General features: G+C 44.0%; 1 protein-coding gene across 1 annotated transcript in view; it reads right to left on the bottom strand.

Annotated features, from left to right (window-relative positions):
• Window positions 1–892: 892 nt before the first annotated feature.
• The window catches only part of MAP4K5 (mitogen-activated protein kinase kinase kinase kinase 5), a 50622-nt gene continuing 37129 nt past the window's right edge, over window positions 893–14385 (bottom strand). The window contains exons 16-32 of the mRNA XM_010188668.1: window positions 11908–11950; window positions 11518–11671; window positions 10583–10680; window positions 10440–10481; window positions 9337–9421; window positions 9167–9246; window positions 7788–7848; window positions 7202–7204; window positions 7001–7115; window positions 6811–6869; window positions 5405–5508; window positions 4837–5014; window positions 3926–3994; window positions 3149–3241; window positions 2036–2106; window positions 1433–1488; window positions 893–980 (exon numbers count right to left, since the gene is read on the bottom strand). Of these exons, the coding sequence (XP_010186970.1) occupies window positions 893–980; window positions 1433–1488; window positions 2036–2106; window positions 3149–3241; window positions 3926–3994; window positions 4837–5014; window positions 5405–5508; window positions 6811–6869; window positions 7001–7115; window positions 7202–7204; window positions 7788–7848; window positions 9167–9246; window positions 9337–9421; window positions 10440–10481; window positions 10583–10680; window positions 11518–11671; window positions 11908–11950 (1399 nt within the window). The remainder of the gene's footprint in view (window positions 981–1432; window positions 1489–2035; window positions 2107–3148; window positions 3242–3925; window positions 3995–4836; window positions 5015–5404; window positions 5509–6810; window positions 6870–7000; window positions 7116–7201; window positions 7205–7787; window positions 7849–9166; window positions 9247–9336; window positions 9422–10439; window positions 10482–10582; window positions 10681–11517; window positions 11672–11907; window positions 11951–14385) is intronic.

Below are 14385 nucleotides of genomic sequence, written 5' to 3'. Positions count from 1 at the left end.
TATATATAAAAAATACACACTGCCAGTCAACTTACCACACATGCACACACACAGGTATATAGTACACACCCACCCAGTAGCAACACGTCCGATATCAATATTATATTTTGTGTACACACACCCTACACTAGTAGTAAATAAGAAAGTCCCTTTGATGGCAATTCTGCAGGCAAAAACCAAAAATCAATACAAAATACTTTGTTGTACAAAACCGCATTTTTACAAGATCAACCGACGTTGTAACACACCCCTCAGTAATGCACTACATCCCTACAAGAGAAAAGAATAATCAAATCTTTATACAATTGTAAAAAAAAAACCTGTAAGCTGCTCTGCAACCTTCCTTTGCTAAAAGTTAGATACATTACACCATTCTAGCAGCAGATTAATAAATAAGGATTAAATAGTCTATTATACAAAGCCATACCCAAATGGCAGATTTAAAACCAAAAAGCTTTGCAGATACTTTCACTTCCTACACAAATCTTTTTTATTAAGAATAAGACTCAGTATAAAACAGGGCAACAGCCAGCACTGTATCTATATCTACAGGAGATGAGGAAAACCCAAGGGAAGTAAAATATTTAACAGTTTATGGCACCTTTACTGCAGAACATCTTTTTCAAGGCTCTGTTTCCCTATAACTAACAAGTAAAGGGCTTTTTTATCTCATAGCTTTTATTAAGCAAACTCGATATAACCAACCACACAGTGGCAAGAGACAGAACCAGCTGTTCCCAGCTGCAAAAATGTATTGATTTCCACCCTAAAACACCACCATTTCGCTGTCAAGAAAAGCAGCAGTCAGTCAGTACTGCCTGGACTCTTCCTAACGCTGCTTTGCTCCTCGCACAGCAAATCCCCTTGGTTATCTGTGTTGGCTTTCCGTCGCTTAGTAACTGTTTTCGTGTCCGGCCAAGATGTAGAGGTTGCTGTGTGCCGTCGGGTTCTCTGTTGGTCGGCTTTCCAGCACCACCACCCTGCCACCAAACACAAACACAACCCGAACCGGTCAGTGGCAAAGCACAGAGCACGGGGTTTAACCACCCAGGAGGAGCCAACTCACTGCTCACAGGTTTCTAAGCACCAAAGGGATATGGGGTCTCTGAAATATCTTGGGCATTTTATTCTTTAAATCAGTTGCCTCTTTTTCCAGCATAATTTCTGCTAAAAAAGCTGAAGTAGAATACACAAGGAACACTTCTCCCTCTGCAGTGGGAATCGGGGGAGGTCACAGGGGCTCTTAGTACAATTTTGGATGCAGACGCAATCATGAATTAATTTTTTGGCTATTGCAGGCAGAAGCAGTGTTACTGCCTCCTCCAGGACTGCCTACAGAGGGATCTGTGGTGGACAGGAACCCAGTTCCAGCCTGAAGCTAAAAAGCTGGTTTAAATAAAATAAAAGGTTTACGTTTCTTCAAGGTGATTACCTGTCTGATCCCAGTAAGCGGAAAACCCTGGTTTCATCTGATATCTCTTGGGTAACCTGGAGAAAAATGGAGATATTTAGGTCCATTTTAGTGGCAAAAGAAAATTTATTGGTCTGAGTTGGAACAGGAAAAAACCCCCAAACTCTAATCCCATCAAAAATTCAAATATAATTTAGTGCAAATTAAAGGACTGAATATAGTGATGCTAAGCAAAAAAAGAGTTTTAAATTTCATAAAATACAACTTAAATCATATTTGTACTGCAATCAGTCTAGATGACTTGATGGCACAGGTGGAGTATGTTGATCAGCAGAGACTGACTAACTTGCCTGGCGTTTTCACAGAGGATGCCATCAGAAAGGACAGTGTTCTTTTTGGACAGTATTTGTTAAAGGGACACTTTACAGTAAAATGTAAAACAAAACAAGAAAGGCTGTCTTTTCTTTTTCAAAGGCATGTTGTCGACTCGAGCTTTTCATCCCAGATCCGAGAAGCACGGAGCACCAGCATTATCACTGGGAAGCGGCCAGAGGGACCAAAGGATCAAGTGGTAAATCATTAACAGGAAGAAATTAAACCTGGAGAGCCTGGGAGGTTACGTACTTCGTCAGACTTAAAGCTTTTGCCCTGCATGCCGTGTTTCCAGAAGGCCAGCACGCTGTCCTGAAGGCACACTGCAAAGGAGAAACAAAATCAGACCTGAGCATGGTTTGTCTGAACCACAGAAACCTGCGTTTCTCCCCAGTGCTGGAAGCATGAGGAGCAATCTTGTGGTGAGACTTGGACTCCTGGTGGAAGAGCCAAACTCCAAAATCACTGCAGAAAACCTGGACTGAAAGGATTCTTTGGACCCGAGATACACATTACTTTTCAAAGTGCAATTCAAAACGGACACCCCCTGTTCGCCAGGACAAGAAAAGCATCTCTGGTTCTTCCTTTTCTCCCTTTCATTTCTATTCTCTGGATCTCTGTTTTCCTAATAATTCTGGAGAAAACCCCGGGACCTGTATAAACGTGCTGCCAACCAAAACACTGCGGGTTGCTGGAAATTACCAATCATTTGAGTTATTGTATTTACTTCACAATAGATGTGAGTATGAAAAACAGGAGGACTCTTCCATTCAGTTTATTAGGACATGTTGGAATTCAGGGAAGAATCACAGGCTTGATTAAAAATATCTTCCTTCAGGACAGGTCTGATAGGTCTAAGAGAGATGCTGTACGAAAGAACATGCACTGCTTTACCAACTGCTGTTCAAATACAAAATACCTCTGGCAAGAATCTTCTTCTGAAGGGAAGATGCCCGAGGAACCCAGAAATAAGCTGTACACCACTGCTACCAAACCCAAGCTGTGTCTTTGCTGATTTTGATTCCAGAAAGAAAAACAGGTTTTCCTCCTCAAAGGTTTTTCTCAGTGCTATGGAAATGACCAGAAACTGCCCAGCCTTTTTATCAATTAAATCATGATAAACCTTATTTGTAAACCAGAAATGCCACGAGATGGAAACACAGATTGGACACGCAATCTGGCAACTGCCTGACCTTCTGCAGCACCTCAGTGGAGGCAGAGACAGCTCCCAGTATTCTGACACACAGTTTTTAGTGTCAGGCCCCACTGCGTGCACTGGACCAGCCCAAACTGTTAAAAACCCTTCAACACTCCTCCCTCCAAGTTCTTAGTCCTTGAGAGACAACAGAGAAACAAACCACTTACCCACTGACTCAATGCAGAAATCAAAGCTCAGCTCCGAGGCCAGTTTCTTGCTTGACTTCAACTTCCCGTGTAAATTCACAATTTTCACAAATTCTCAAGAAAAAATAGGGGGAAAAAAAGTATTAAACTCCACTGCTGAAAAGGATGACTTCAGTGTGAAACACTGATTTCATCTTTCAGGCACAAGGAAATGCCCAAACCTAACATGTACAGCATCTACCTAAAACGAATCCAAGAGTGTCCTTCTCAAAATAAATACAGAAAACCTTCTTACATAGTTTTTAAGTTTTTAGACTTTACCAACAGCCTTCCTGCAAATAACAAACAGTGCTGAAACGTGAATTCAATGTAAAGGTTGGAAATTCAGACAGACTAATCATTGCAAAGCTCACATGGAGCTGCTGACCTCTGATGCGTATGACTAACAGTTACAATTACCGCATACGGTGGAGTGGTTGCTATTTATCCTGCTAGCACAAGCAACAGGCAAACGTCACTTGTTCCCAGTAAAATCTGAAACATTCTGGCGGGCGTGTATTTGAATTCTGCTCTGTAACACCGCACTGCAGTTCGTTTTGATCAGAAACAAGAACGACACACTCGTGACGAGGGAAAGTGGCATCACAAGAGTCAAAATGAAAAACCACTCCTCTGAACTAGAGCCATTAGGAAATATTACAACACGAATTAGTGCTGGAGGGAGAGAAAATAACTTGTGGTAGAGGGAAAAATCAACGATGGTGGCACAGGGTGCAGCATGCTGAGCCTGTCACTTACTGTCCAGGCAGACGAGGACAGTGTCCCTCTCCAGCTGTGTGACATGAATGGCATCCAACTGCTGATTGCCTTGGGAAAAAGAAAACATCATTTTATATCGCATCGTAAGACTGAGCTCAGCCTCCCCTCAACCCCTCACCGATTGCCACAGCCTGCACAGTACACTATCTACAATATTCGTTACTCTTTTACATTTTTTAAGGCTGTATGATCCCAAAATACTCCGGGAGGAGTACAGGGCCTAAGGACAAAGCCAGCAGTTCAATGCATGTACTTAGTATGAAAGCACTACTGTTTATTGGCATAAAATAGATTTTATGTTACAGTTACAAGTCGGCTTCCTTCATGAAGAGGTAAGATAATGAACAAAAGGCATCATCAAGGGAGCCTTCGCTCCTAAAAAATGCTCTTTTCCCATAAATCCACATCTGGAAAGATTACTGTGCCGATACTAAACTAGATTAATAGTTTTTCTTCATGAAATTCTTGGTACAGCTGCTAAAAAGCAGTATTTAAATACAGAAAAGTATATTCAACAAAGCCAGCAGAGGAAAGCATCTGCAAGACATCAATCAGCTTTTGAAGATAACCCAAAATCTGTTTATTAACAGCCAGCTGAAGATGACAAGGCTCCCCCAAGGGCTGGAGGACGGACAAAAATGCATTTATGGGACTTTGAAGTCAGGAAAGAAGGGGAAAGAGGACAAGACTGACCCCAGGAAAAAGTATGCAACCACAAACAAGAACCCAATGAGCAGGGTCTGCATTATTGCTTAAGGGAATTTATAAACTAAAAGACAGGCCTAAAACTGGTGTCTTTGGCAGGTCCCAGAAGGACCTGGGATCAGCTCAATATTTAGGTAGAGAAGCGGCACCATTTTGCCGTTTCCAAAGACGCACCAACATCTCACCTGCACCAATTTCTGTAAACCACGACGAAGCGGAGTTCAAGTTGATTGTCTCAAACTGAACCACCTGATTTGGCTCCGTACCCTTACTGATGGCCACGCAGACCATGGGGTACTCCTGCTCTGGGATCACCAGCATTTCAAACACATTCAAGGGGCTTGGCAACGGAAAATCAAAGTGCTGGAAAAATAACAGTAAGAAGGCATTTGTAAAGTTGAATTTGACCTTGGAAATAAGAAACCTAAAACATGCATGAAATAAAAAAGATATAGAAGAGTTTTTAGGTAATACTAAGTGCTTCTTAAGGACAGCACAAGCTGTGAGCACATGATGTTGCACAGAGGTAGATGCTGCTCTGTTATTGCCAGTACTGGGCTCCATCCAACACTTGACTGACTTCAGTCACAAGATTTTCTTAGTCAAAATGTGTCGAGCCAGATTTCCAAGTGCTCAGAACCCACAGATTGAACCAGACTGGGATGTGCTTTCCATTACAGATTTTGGAAAGGTTATTGCAACAACTGCGTAACGATTAACATTAAATGTTCTAAACTAAACTGAAACACTTACCTTTATTAACATGAATTTCTGCATTGGCTCATACCACTGTAGTAGAACAATTCCAGACTGCAATGCACCACACAGGTATTTATGTCCCGTGTATGGATTTCGTACTGCGTAAAATAAACAAAAGAAAAAGCAAACCCTTTGTAAGTCTATGGAAGTCCAATACATAGTAGGAAAAAACCCTGCAGCTATCTTTACAAATAATTGAAGAAACTGAAGAATTAGTTTCACCCTGATAATTGCCTTCTGGCTTGCCATTCCAATATCCACAGTGATTAATGTGGTGCTGCATTCCAGAGAAATTAAATTACTTGTAATTAATAGCCACTGGCATTCTTCGAGTCCAAGGAAAGAGGCCTCATGCTGAGTGGCCAGAAAAGCTGCACCACCTTCTTCTGGGGCTGCGTGGGAGCGAAAGGTCCAGGTCAAACTGTGATTTAAAGAACAACATTCCTGTGAAGATGGCCAGTGACTTCTTGTGAGCTTTGACAGCTACTGCAGTAACAGGATAATGCAGTAACAGCTGGGTTTTGTAAGCTCAGTTGGAGACAAGACCAGCCTGACTTCAGGAATAATTTCTAAATATGCCTCCTGTAGACACTTTACATGAGCTAAATAGGATATCCAAGTTTGCAACTAGCTACTTCATATTCTGCTTAAGTGTTTTTAAGAGTGTAAATGTCCAGTTCCACACAGCACCAGGGCCAGTTTTCAGAAGGACGTATGTTCTGCAGAAAGCCCAGGCCTTTTTGAAAGTCAGTGAAGCCAAAGACAGATCTGTAACTTCACAGCCTTCAACTCTTTTCTGGGCTCTTGGAACTGGAGCGATGGCTTTGCTCCTCCCCAGGCTGACATTTTTATTCACATCCAGCCTTTTCGTTGTGAAAAATATTCTTTTCAAGTCAGCATCACTAAATATTGGACCGAAGTCGAAGCTGAAGCCAAAGTGACAAAGCAGAAAGGGTGTTTGTGTGTGTGCAGCTGCTCTGGGGCTGCGTAACACGCGTTACACGGTAACCAGCTGGCTCCGGTGGCAGCACAAAAATCAGCGATCCCAAACATCCAATTATTCACCCAGAGCTTCAACTCTGCATCAAAAAGAGAGCGCGCAGCACCCGCCAGCTGCTGGCGTCCTCCAGGGTTTCCCTTTGGACCTCGCTTCAGACAGCAACATCTCGAGGTTAACAGCTGAGATGAAAACTGCTTCTCCACCGGCAGCATGAAGACTCCCTCATTAATTAGAAGGAAAGTGAAGCACCAGTTAGGTGCAGCATTAAGAAATAATGCAGCCACGGTGTTTTCCAAACAATGAACTAACTCTGAGTTTATTAAAAAGAAATGAGTTGAAGGCACGCCATACCCAACAACAAGGGCCGGGAAAAACACTGCAAAACCAAACTCCTACTCACCTATACAGCATTTGTGGCACCCTTTTGTATCAGGGATCTTTGTCGTTAAGGCAAACTTCCTGGAAAAATAATTACCAAAAAATGCATCAGGAGGTGCCGAAGGCCCCTCGTGCTACCAGCTCAACAGCACAAACAGTACTGACGGAAATTTGCACTTGTTAATAATTATCTGTAAACGAAAGATTTGTACCTTGGTAATATTTTGTCAGGAAACCTATGGGTTTGGATATGAGCAGCTAATCCCGTTTTTTTGGCTTGTTCAAACAAAGCTATTAAATTATGGGAGTAGAGCTGGAACGTTTTCCCTGCAAGAGAGAAGCAGAGCTGACGTCGCACCCACGCCTCCAGCAGAGAACTGCAATTTTGGAAACATGGATGTGTAGAAAATTACCTTCTAGAGAAATGGAGCACGAGTGTCAGGTGTTTCAAGTCCAGTTATGGAGAAAAATAAACCAAGACAACAATAATAATGCATACAGAGAAGACACGGCATTCAAAGCTCATTTCAGTAGCACTAAAGCAGCTCTGAAAGTTAATTTTATGCACCCATTTTAAAAAGGCTGTAATTATACACCAACAATTAACTGTATCAGGACATCTTTATCTCTATAGATCAACAAAAGTGCCGTTACACGAAATGCTGGGTGTTTAAAAGCAGCCCTATGATATCTCTGCACGCCACAGTGCCCCCGTTCCCTCAAATCGCAGCCTTGGCAGAAGCAGCTCTTGCCTGACAAATACCAAGTGCCGAGCTTTCCCAAACTAACTAAAAATAAATGAATCTTTAAAACACGGTGGGGTACTGCAGACAACTGGCTCTACTTCTTATACACATCCAGTTTTATCTCTGAAAATCTTTCACAAGAAACAACGCACGGTTTTCTACTTCGGTGCAATCAAAATACCTTGCACTGAATTACGACTTTAAACGTTCCTTCATTTACCATTTAATGAATTTTCCCTCTACTCATACATACCTGACAAGGACATTAAGGTGTTGTTGATCACATATAGCCAGGTGCACTTTCGGGGAAATAACTGGAGAAAGAAAATATTTCTGTCAGTAGAACCACACAGGAATTCCTGACTGTGGCTTTCTCTGCCTGTGACACTGGAGAAAGTCTCAGCTGCAACTACAATTAAAATTCGCTCTTTGGACCCTTGCTTGCGCCTTTTCTCTGCCTGAAAGTTTTCATTCCTTCCCTCTCCTACCCCTGAAAACGTCAAAATTTGTTTTTGCTTTATTTTTTCATTAGCAGCACAGAGCCAATGTGGGACCACTGGCCAGACTGAAATGCCGTACACAGACAGATACAGCCTGCTCAGGAACAACAGCCAGGGAAAGACCACATTATTACAGAAACCCACCAAACCCCACAAAACAGGGAGGAAAAAAGGCATTAGCATTTTCTGAGCAACTTCAGTTTCCAGAAAACCTTGTGTTTTGTGGGACTTTCCTGCCTGGCTGTTTGTGGTAAACAACTGCTTTGTAAATAGAGTTCACGGAAGGCACTGGGGCTTATTTTTGTTTCAGAGGGAAGAAGTTACTCATGGGACACCTGGTCTGGCTTTGAGCAGGTTTTAAAGTTGACAACCTGAATTCTGACCCAAGTGAAGGCCAATGACAGCATTCAGGAGTCTCAGCAAAGGAAATAACAAGGACAGCAGGCTAAGGCTGAGGATTTGTCCTTCAGCACAGTGCTCCCACAGAGGGCTTCCTCCTCTTAAGCGTGATTTCCGTGAAATCATCTTTCTTTTGCTGTTACTCATAGATGCGTCCACGCTGCCACCTCTGCTCTCTGACCTGTGCCGAGTCTTGACTGAATTTCACGTTTTTTTAGAGGCCCAAAGCACCTTTGTGAGCTGCCTCAGAAACCTACAGGTATAAACCTCACGATCAGCATCTGCCAGCGCTTCCCTTCCAAGAATATCTGCTACTCCTGACTCTAAAAATGCAAATGTACCAACACCACGACTGCATGAAGCGGCTTTGGAAAGGGTTAGAGAGCCCAAGGAAACAGAAGAAAACGGGTATTTATCAGCGGTACCAACGGCAGGTAAATGAAATGGCTGAGAGCTTTGGTGGCATCCAGGCGAGTAGCAATATGCCATCTAGTGGGGATAAAATGGAGAGAGAAAGGGCAGGTGATCGGTTGTCTCCAAGGAGGAGATGTTTTCGTGGAGAACTTCTCTGAAAGCAGGAGAACTATTAATTTTTGGACTTCCATTTCTGGCTTTAATGTGAATCAGTTCGTGCCACCAAGCCTGGCACCCCCTCTGTCACCTCTAATCCCAAGCTTTCTTGAGTCATTATATCCCTAAATTTGTTACGTGTGTTCAATACACCAAAAATCACCTGTTCCATCGTTGCTTCATGAAGTTCATTCAAATTCAAAGTATAGATACCTTCCTCCGTACCAAAGATAATGTACTGATCTAAAAAATTAAGAGAAATTGATTACTGCACAAGCTCGTTACCACTCTGGCAACAGGCAGGCTGAAAATACAAACCTAAAATAACTTTACCTTTAGTATCTGGATGTATCCACGATGTTGCACAATTAATCTTCAAAGGACAACCATCAAAGACTTTGGAAAAACACGCTCCCATCTGAAAGACACCAAAACTGAACCCTGAAACAAGACTACAGCATAACGTATTTCTCTTCTGGCACTTGGCTGCTCAGTGCACATCTGGACACTGCTGCACTCTTTCTTCAGACACAATTTTACTATAACATGCCTTGACACAAAACTTTTTTCTCTTTCCCAAAAGCTACAGCACAGCCTTCCAAACCTTTTCATAGACTTCATGTGCACTAAGAAGTCCAAAGAGGGATCAGAATAACATGAATAATTTTCAGTACCTACTGGGTAAGTAGAATAGTGAGTGCTTACATAAATGGCACATGAAGGGAAAACAAGCAGAAATCACAGAAACACAGAACATGAGGAGTTGGAAGGGACCTCGAAAGCTCATCCAGTCCAACCCCTGCCAGAGCAGGATCACCAGAGCAGGTCACACAGGAACACGGCCAGGTTGGCCTTGAATGTCTGCAGAGAAGGAGACTCCACAACCTCTCTGGGCAGCCTGGGCCATGCTCTGTCACCCTTACAGCGAAAAAGTTTTTCCTCATGTTCAGGTTGAACCTCCTGTGTTCCAGCTTGGGACCATTGCCCCTTGTCCTGTCATTGGCTGTCACTGAGAAGAGCCTGGCTCCTTCCTCCTGACACTCGCCCTTCACAAATTTATAAACATTAATGAGGTCACCCCTCAGTCTCCCCTGCTCCAAGCTAAAGAGACCCAGCTCCCTTCAGAAATGTTGAAATAATAACACCCTCTCACATCACTACCACCTCTCCCCATTGCCCTTTACAAAGCAGTGACTGCCACTGGACACCACAGCCCACAGGGGAGTCTCCAGCCCTTCACGTCCAGCCTGAACGGTGAGAGGAAGTTTTTAAGAAAAGAAAACCAATATTGTGAATTCAGTCCATGAAAAGCAGCTGGCTATGAATGCAGAAAGCCCAGATGAGCTGGTGATTTATTCTAGCATAAATGTTCAGCCACTGGAAAGATGCCATGGCAGCAGGCTCCCAGTAACCCTACTGCAGAGGAGATTTCTTACCAGCACCTTTGGCGTTGGTGGCAAACCATTGATCGCTGGCTTCTGTGGGCAGAAAGAAAGATTGTTAAATACATCCCACGCACCAATATCAAACCAGCTAGCTAACATGACAGCAAAATCACACTGAAAGACACAGTACTTACAGGAAAATCTCTTTTCTCCTTTTTACGTGGCAGCTGAGGGATCTGTCCAGACCCTTCTGCGTTTTCTTCAATCAGCTTCAGCATGCCTTCACCATTCCCTGAAAAGCAGCCCAGACATGTTCTGTAGCTCACTTGACACAGTGAAATAGAAAATATTTTGCTGCCCTATGCTCTGTTCTCTCCTGTGTGTAGCGAGAGGGGGGGAAGAGTGAGCTCTGCAGCTCCCATACAACACCTCAGGTAGCTGAACCCTCCCAAGGGCAGCTGGCCACTCACTGCGTGGTACGCCACACAGCTGAGGGATCTGTCCAGACCCTTCTGCGTTTTCTTCAATCAGCTTCAGCATGCCTTCACCATTCCCTGAAAAGCAGCCCAGACATGTTCTGTAGCTCACTTGACACAGTGAAATAGAAAATATTTTGCTGCCCTATGCTCTGTTCTCTCCTGTGTGTAGTGAGAGGGGGGGAAGAGTGAGCTCTGCAGCTCCCATACACACACCTCAGGTAGCTGAACCCTCCCAAGTGCAGCTGGCCACTCACTGCGTGCTACGCCACACGGTTTTAATAAAGGCTTTCCATTATCCAAACAGCTCCTAGGCCAAATACAACTGAGAATAAAGCTGTGGCAAGGTCCTCGCAGATGATCTTCCCCACATATTCATTGTTTTTGTGCTATTCCTGCACAGGAATGGTACTGACTGGCTGAGTGTCCTTATTTTGGGAAGAACGTTTCCACCATGGGTCATTGGTCTAACAAGAACCAGTAAAAGGGAAAGCTGCACCTCGTATGAAAACAATTCTCTACTGCCAATAGCTGACTCCAAAACTGATTTTCTTTTAGAGGAAATGAGTCACCTTTAGGACACGTGATGCATGTACCTAAGTCGCTGTATCTAGCTGTGAGCAATCCAGGGCTACTGATGCTGCTGGTCATACCAATGGGCGACGAATCAGCCTGAGGCCCGCAAACGGGGATGCTCTGTCTCCTGTGAGCTGGTGGGGCTCTGTTCTGCGAGTCTGGGAAATGTTTTATGGTCTGACACTTCTCGTCATCTGGCAGGTTTTCCTCAGGATAACTGTTTATTCGCGGCTGCAACAAGAGAGGGGAACATTACCTGGGAAATGGCACCTGGAAGCAGAAACTGCACACAAATTTAATTCAAGGCAGACTGCGTCTAGACCATACAGAACACAATTCAGTATAAAATATAAACCTGTGTGAAGTCTGCTAGCAAATGGTATTTAATAGAGTTTATAACCTCCTGAGAGCATTGTGGCAGAGTGGCGTTTGCCACCTGAAATTCTTAAGACCCCCCCATCTCTTACCTTAGGAGGCAGCGGAGGTGGCCCTGCTCGCTTTAGTGTTGATCTACAATGAGAAGGTGCAGGAGTTGTCTCAGTTAAACCAAGATAACCAGAATTACTTGAGAACACAGACTGTAAATAAGATGAGCAAGGTGCACAGAAAAGACAGATCACAGCTTTGCATGAGCAGGGTTAAACTAGAAGTCCAAGAGTGGGGGAAAAAGCACATTAATCTGGTTAGAAGTGGTGGATTTTGATAAACTCATGTTTTTTCATAAGTGTTCCAAAGTGTTCTGCGGTGCAGGGTATTTGAAATTAGCAAATAAATCTACATTCAGGGACAGGTGCCCCCTGCCACGGCTTGAATTTTACTTTTGCGCTTGTTTGTTCTACAAAATTCTTCCTGACAGCGAAAATGCAGCATTTCTGGATCAGCCGGCAGATCATGTCACAAAGCAACGTCCTCCCGTGATCTGTCAAAGTTCATTTGAAAACAAGTTTATTTGCATTCTCCTCACAGCCACCCCAACTGCAGCCGTACTTCAGGCCAACCAACAAAGAGGTTCACCACCTTTCGGTGCAGTCTGTGGCTTTTGCTCTGTATCGGACAAAAATTTGGGCACCAGAGGAGCAGCACATACCCCACCAGAGCTCTGTAGCAACATAAAATCTGCCGTAAAGCATTAGGTTATCTAGGATAACCTGAGGAAGCAGAGCAAGGGAAGGAAGCATTGCTTTGTGGACATTCTCCCCATGATCGGGTAAGGAGTCCAGCGAGCGTTTGGCCTCTGAGTGCTCAGCCCTCGCTTGTTTTCGAGTGCCAGAGCTGCCCACAGCAATTTAGGGAGAGGGGATTTGCCAAAACGCCGCCTGCTGTAGCGAGAGCTGCCCGGAGCAAACGCGAGCGCACGTGAACGAAATGCACTCACTCTTCAACATCTTCGCTCCCATCGCCAAACTTTGTGAGCAGTCCCCTAGGTAAAACGTTTATAAAATTAAGATCTCTGCTCTAAGGTCAACGTGCGTAACTAAACCGATCGGTGGCGTTATTTAGTTTTGTAACAAGCACCTCCCAGCCCTTTTCAAAACAAATACTTCTCTTATTCACTGCACTAAACCCTTTTTCATTCAGTACAGCCCTTTCCTCCCCCAGCAACCACTGGAGCTCTCTTCCATACCAGACACCATCAACTCATCTTTCATTCCCCTACTTGGTATTTTAAACATTGCTGAAACGCCTAATAACAGTACAATATATATTAAAAAGATGAGAACAGAGGAAGTTACTGGGAGACAAATGGGGAAAAGCCTTTACAAAGGGAAGTTTCCTCCTTCAGTGTTATGTGCTAAAGGCACAGACTGCTTCACAGCGGGAATTTTAGTTTCAAAGCTACCCCAGGGTCAAAAAAAGAAATTGCGATTCTGTGATCAAAGCTGCGCTGAAAACACCATTCTGAGACAAACAAAACCTGAGAACTGACTGCTCACCTGAAACCTAAAATTTGGATTAATGTAATGTTTCCCTGCAAGCTTTCTGAAGGGAAAGCCGCAGACAGCTGCCAACAGGTCCTATTAATGTATTTCTGAAAGTCCAACTATCAACAAAAAACAACCCCCTAATACAGGAAATGTATTTAAAAAGTCACTTAAAAATGCTACAGTAAAGACGACAAAAAAACCAAGAACCAAGTTCTACAATCAGGGACACATTCCTGATGCCTATTCCCCTTTCCCGAGTTGAACGGATCAGTCACCACTGACTCATAAAACCCACGGGAAAAAGCGAGGACCCCCGCACACCTCCTCCCTGCCCATCCCTGGTATCCTCTGAACTGCTGGCCCGGAGGAGCTCTGCATTTCCTGTTTATCTTTGCAAACTGGAAGTGGTTTCCAAGCAAGCGGCTTGGATTCACCATCCAGAAACTTTATGCCTGTCCTTTCAACACTAGATCTGTATTTATTTAACGTTTACAGCCCTTAGCGATGCTTGCTCCAGCTGCGTTCATTCTGCTTTTAACACAGCCTGGCACAGGCAATCTTAAAAACGCTACAGAAACAGAATCAAAGCAGTAAATGGCTTTGCCAGGAGGAGTTTCCCTCTCTCTCTGCTCCCCGGCCCCGCAGATCCCAGCTGTGTGCAGAACAGGCAGTGCTCAGGAGAAAAGCGCTCACTCTGCAGCTCATCGGGGTCAGGAAATAAAACAAGAGAGGGAGGAAAGCAGGCGCTGGCATTGCTGGACACTGGAGGGCCCAGAGAGCCACCCCAAATTGTTACTACATTGAGAGTATAGAGAAAAATAGGTTGAACTTAAGAAGGCCCAAACACTGGCCACGTCCATGACACGGCCAGCTCTCCTGGGGGCTGTAAAGTCGGCTGACAGCTTATGCAAGGCTTCAGCTGCAAAAAAGCCAAAGAAATTCGCTGTCTGCTGCTCGGTTCCAAATAAAGATGGGAAACAGGCTCTTTTAGCTGAGCAGCTATTTCAACTGAAATGCCAT

Source organism: Mesitornis unicolor, unplaced genomic scaffold (genome assembly GCF_000695765.1).
Source record: "Mesitornis unicolor isolate BGI_N332 unplaced genomic scaffold, ASM69576v1 scaffold6277, whole genome shotgun sequence".
Taxonomy (NCBI): Eukaryota; Metazoa; Chordata; class Aves; order Mesitornithiformes; family Mesitornithidae; genus Mesitornis; species Mesitornis unicolor.
The sequence above is the reverse complement of the archived record's forward strand: the minus strand, read 5'-3'. Positions and strand labels throughout refer to the sequence as shown.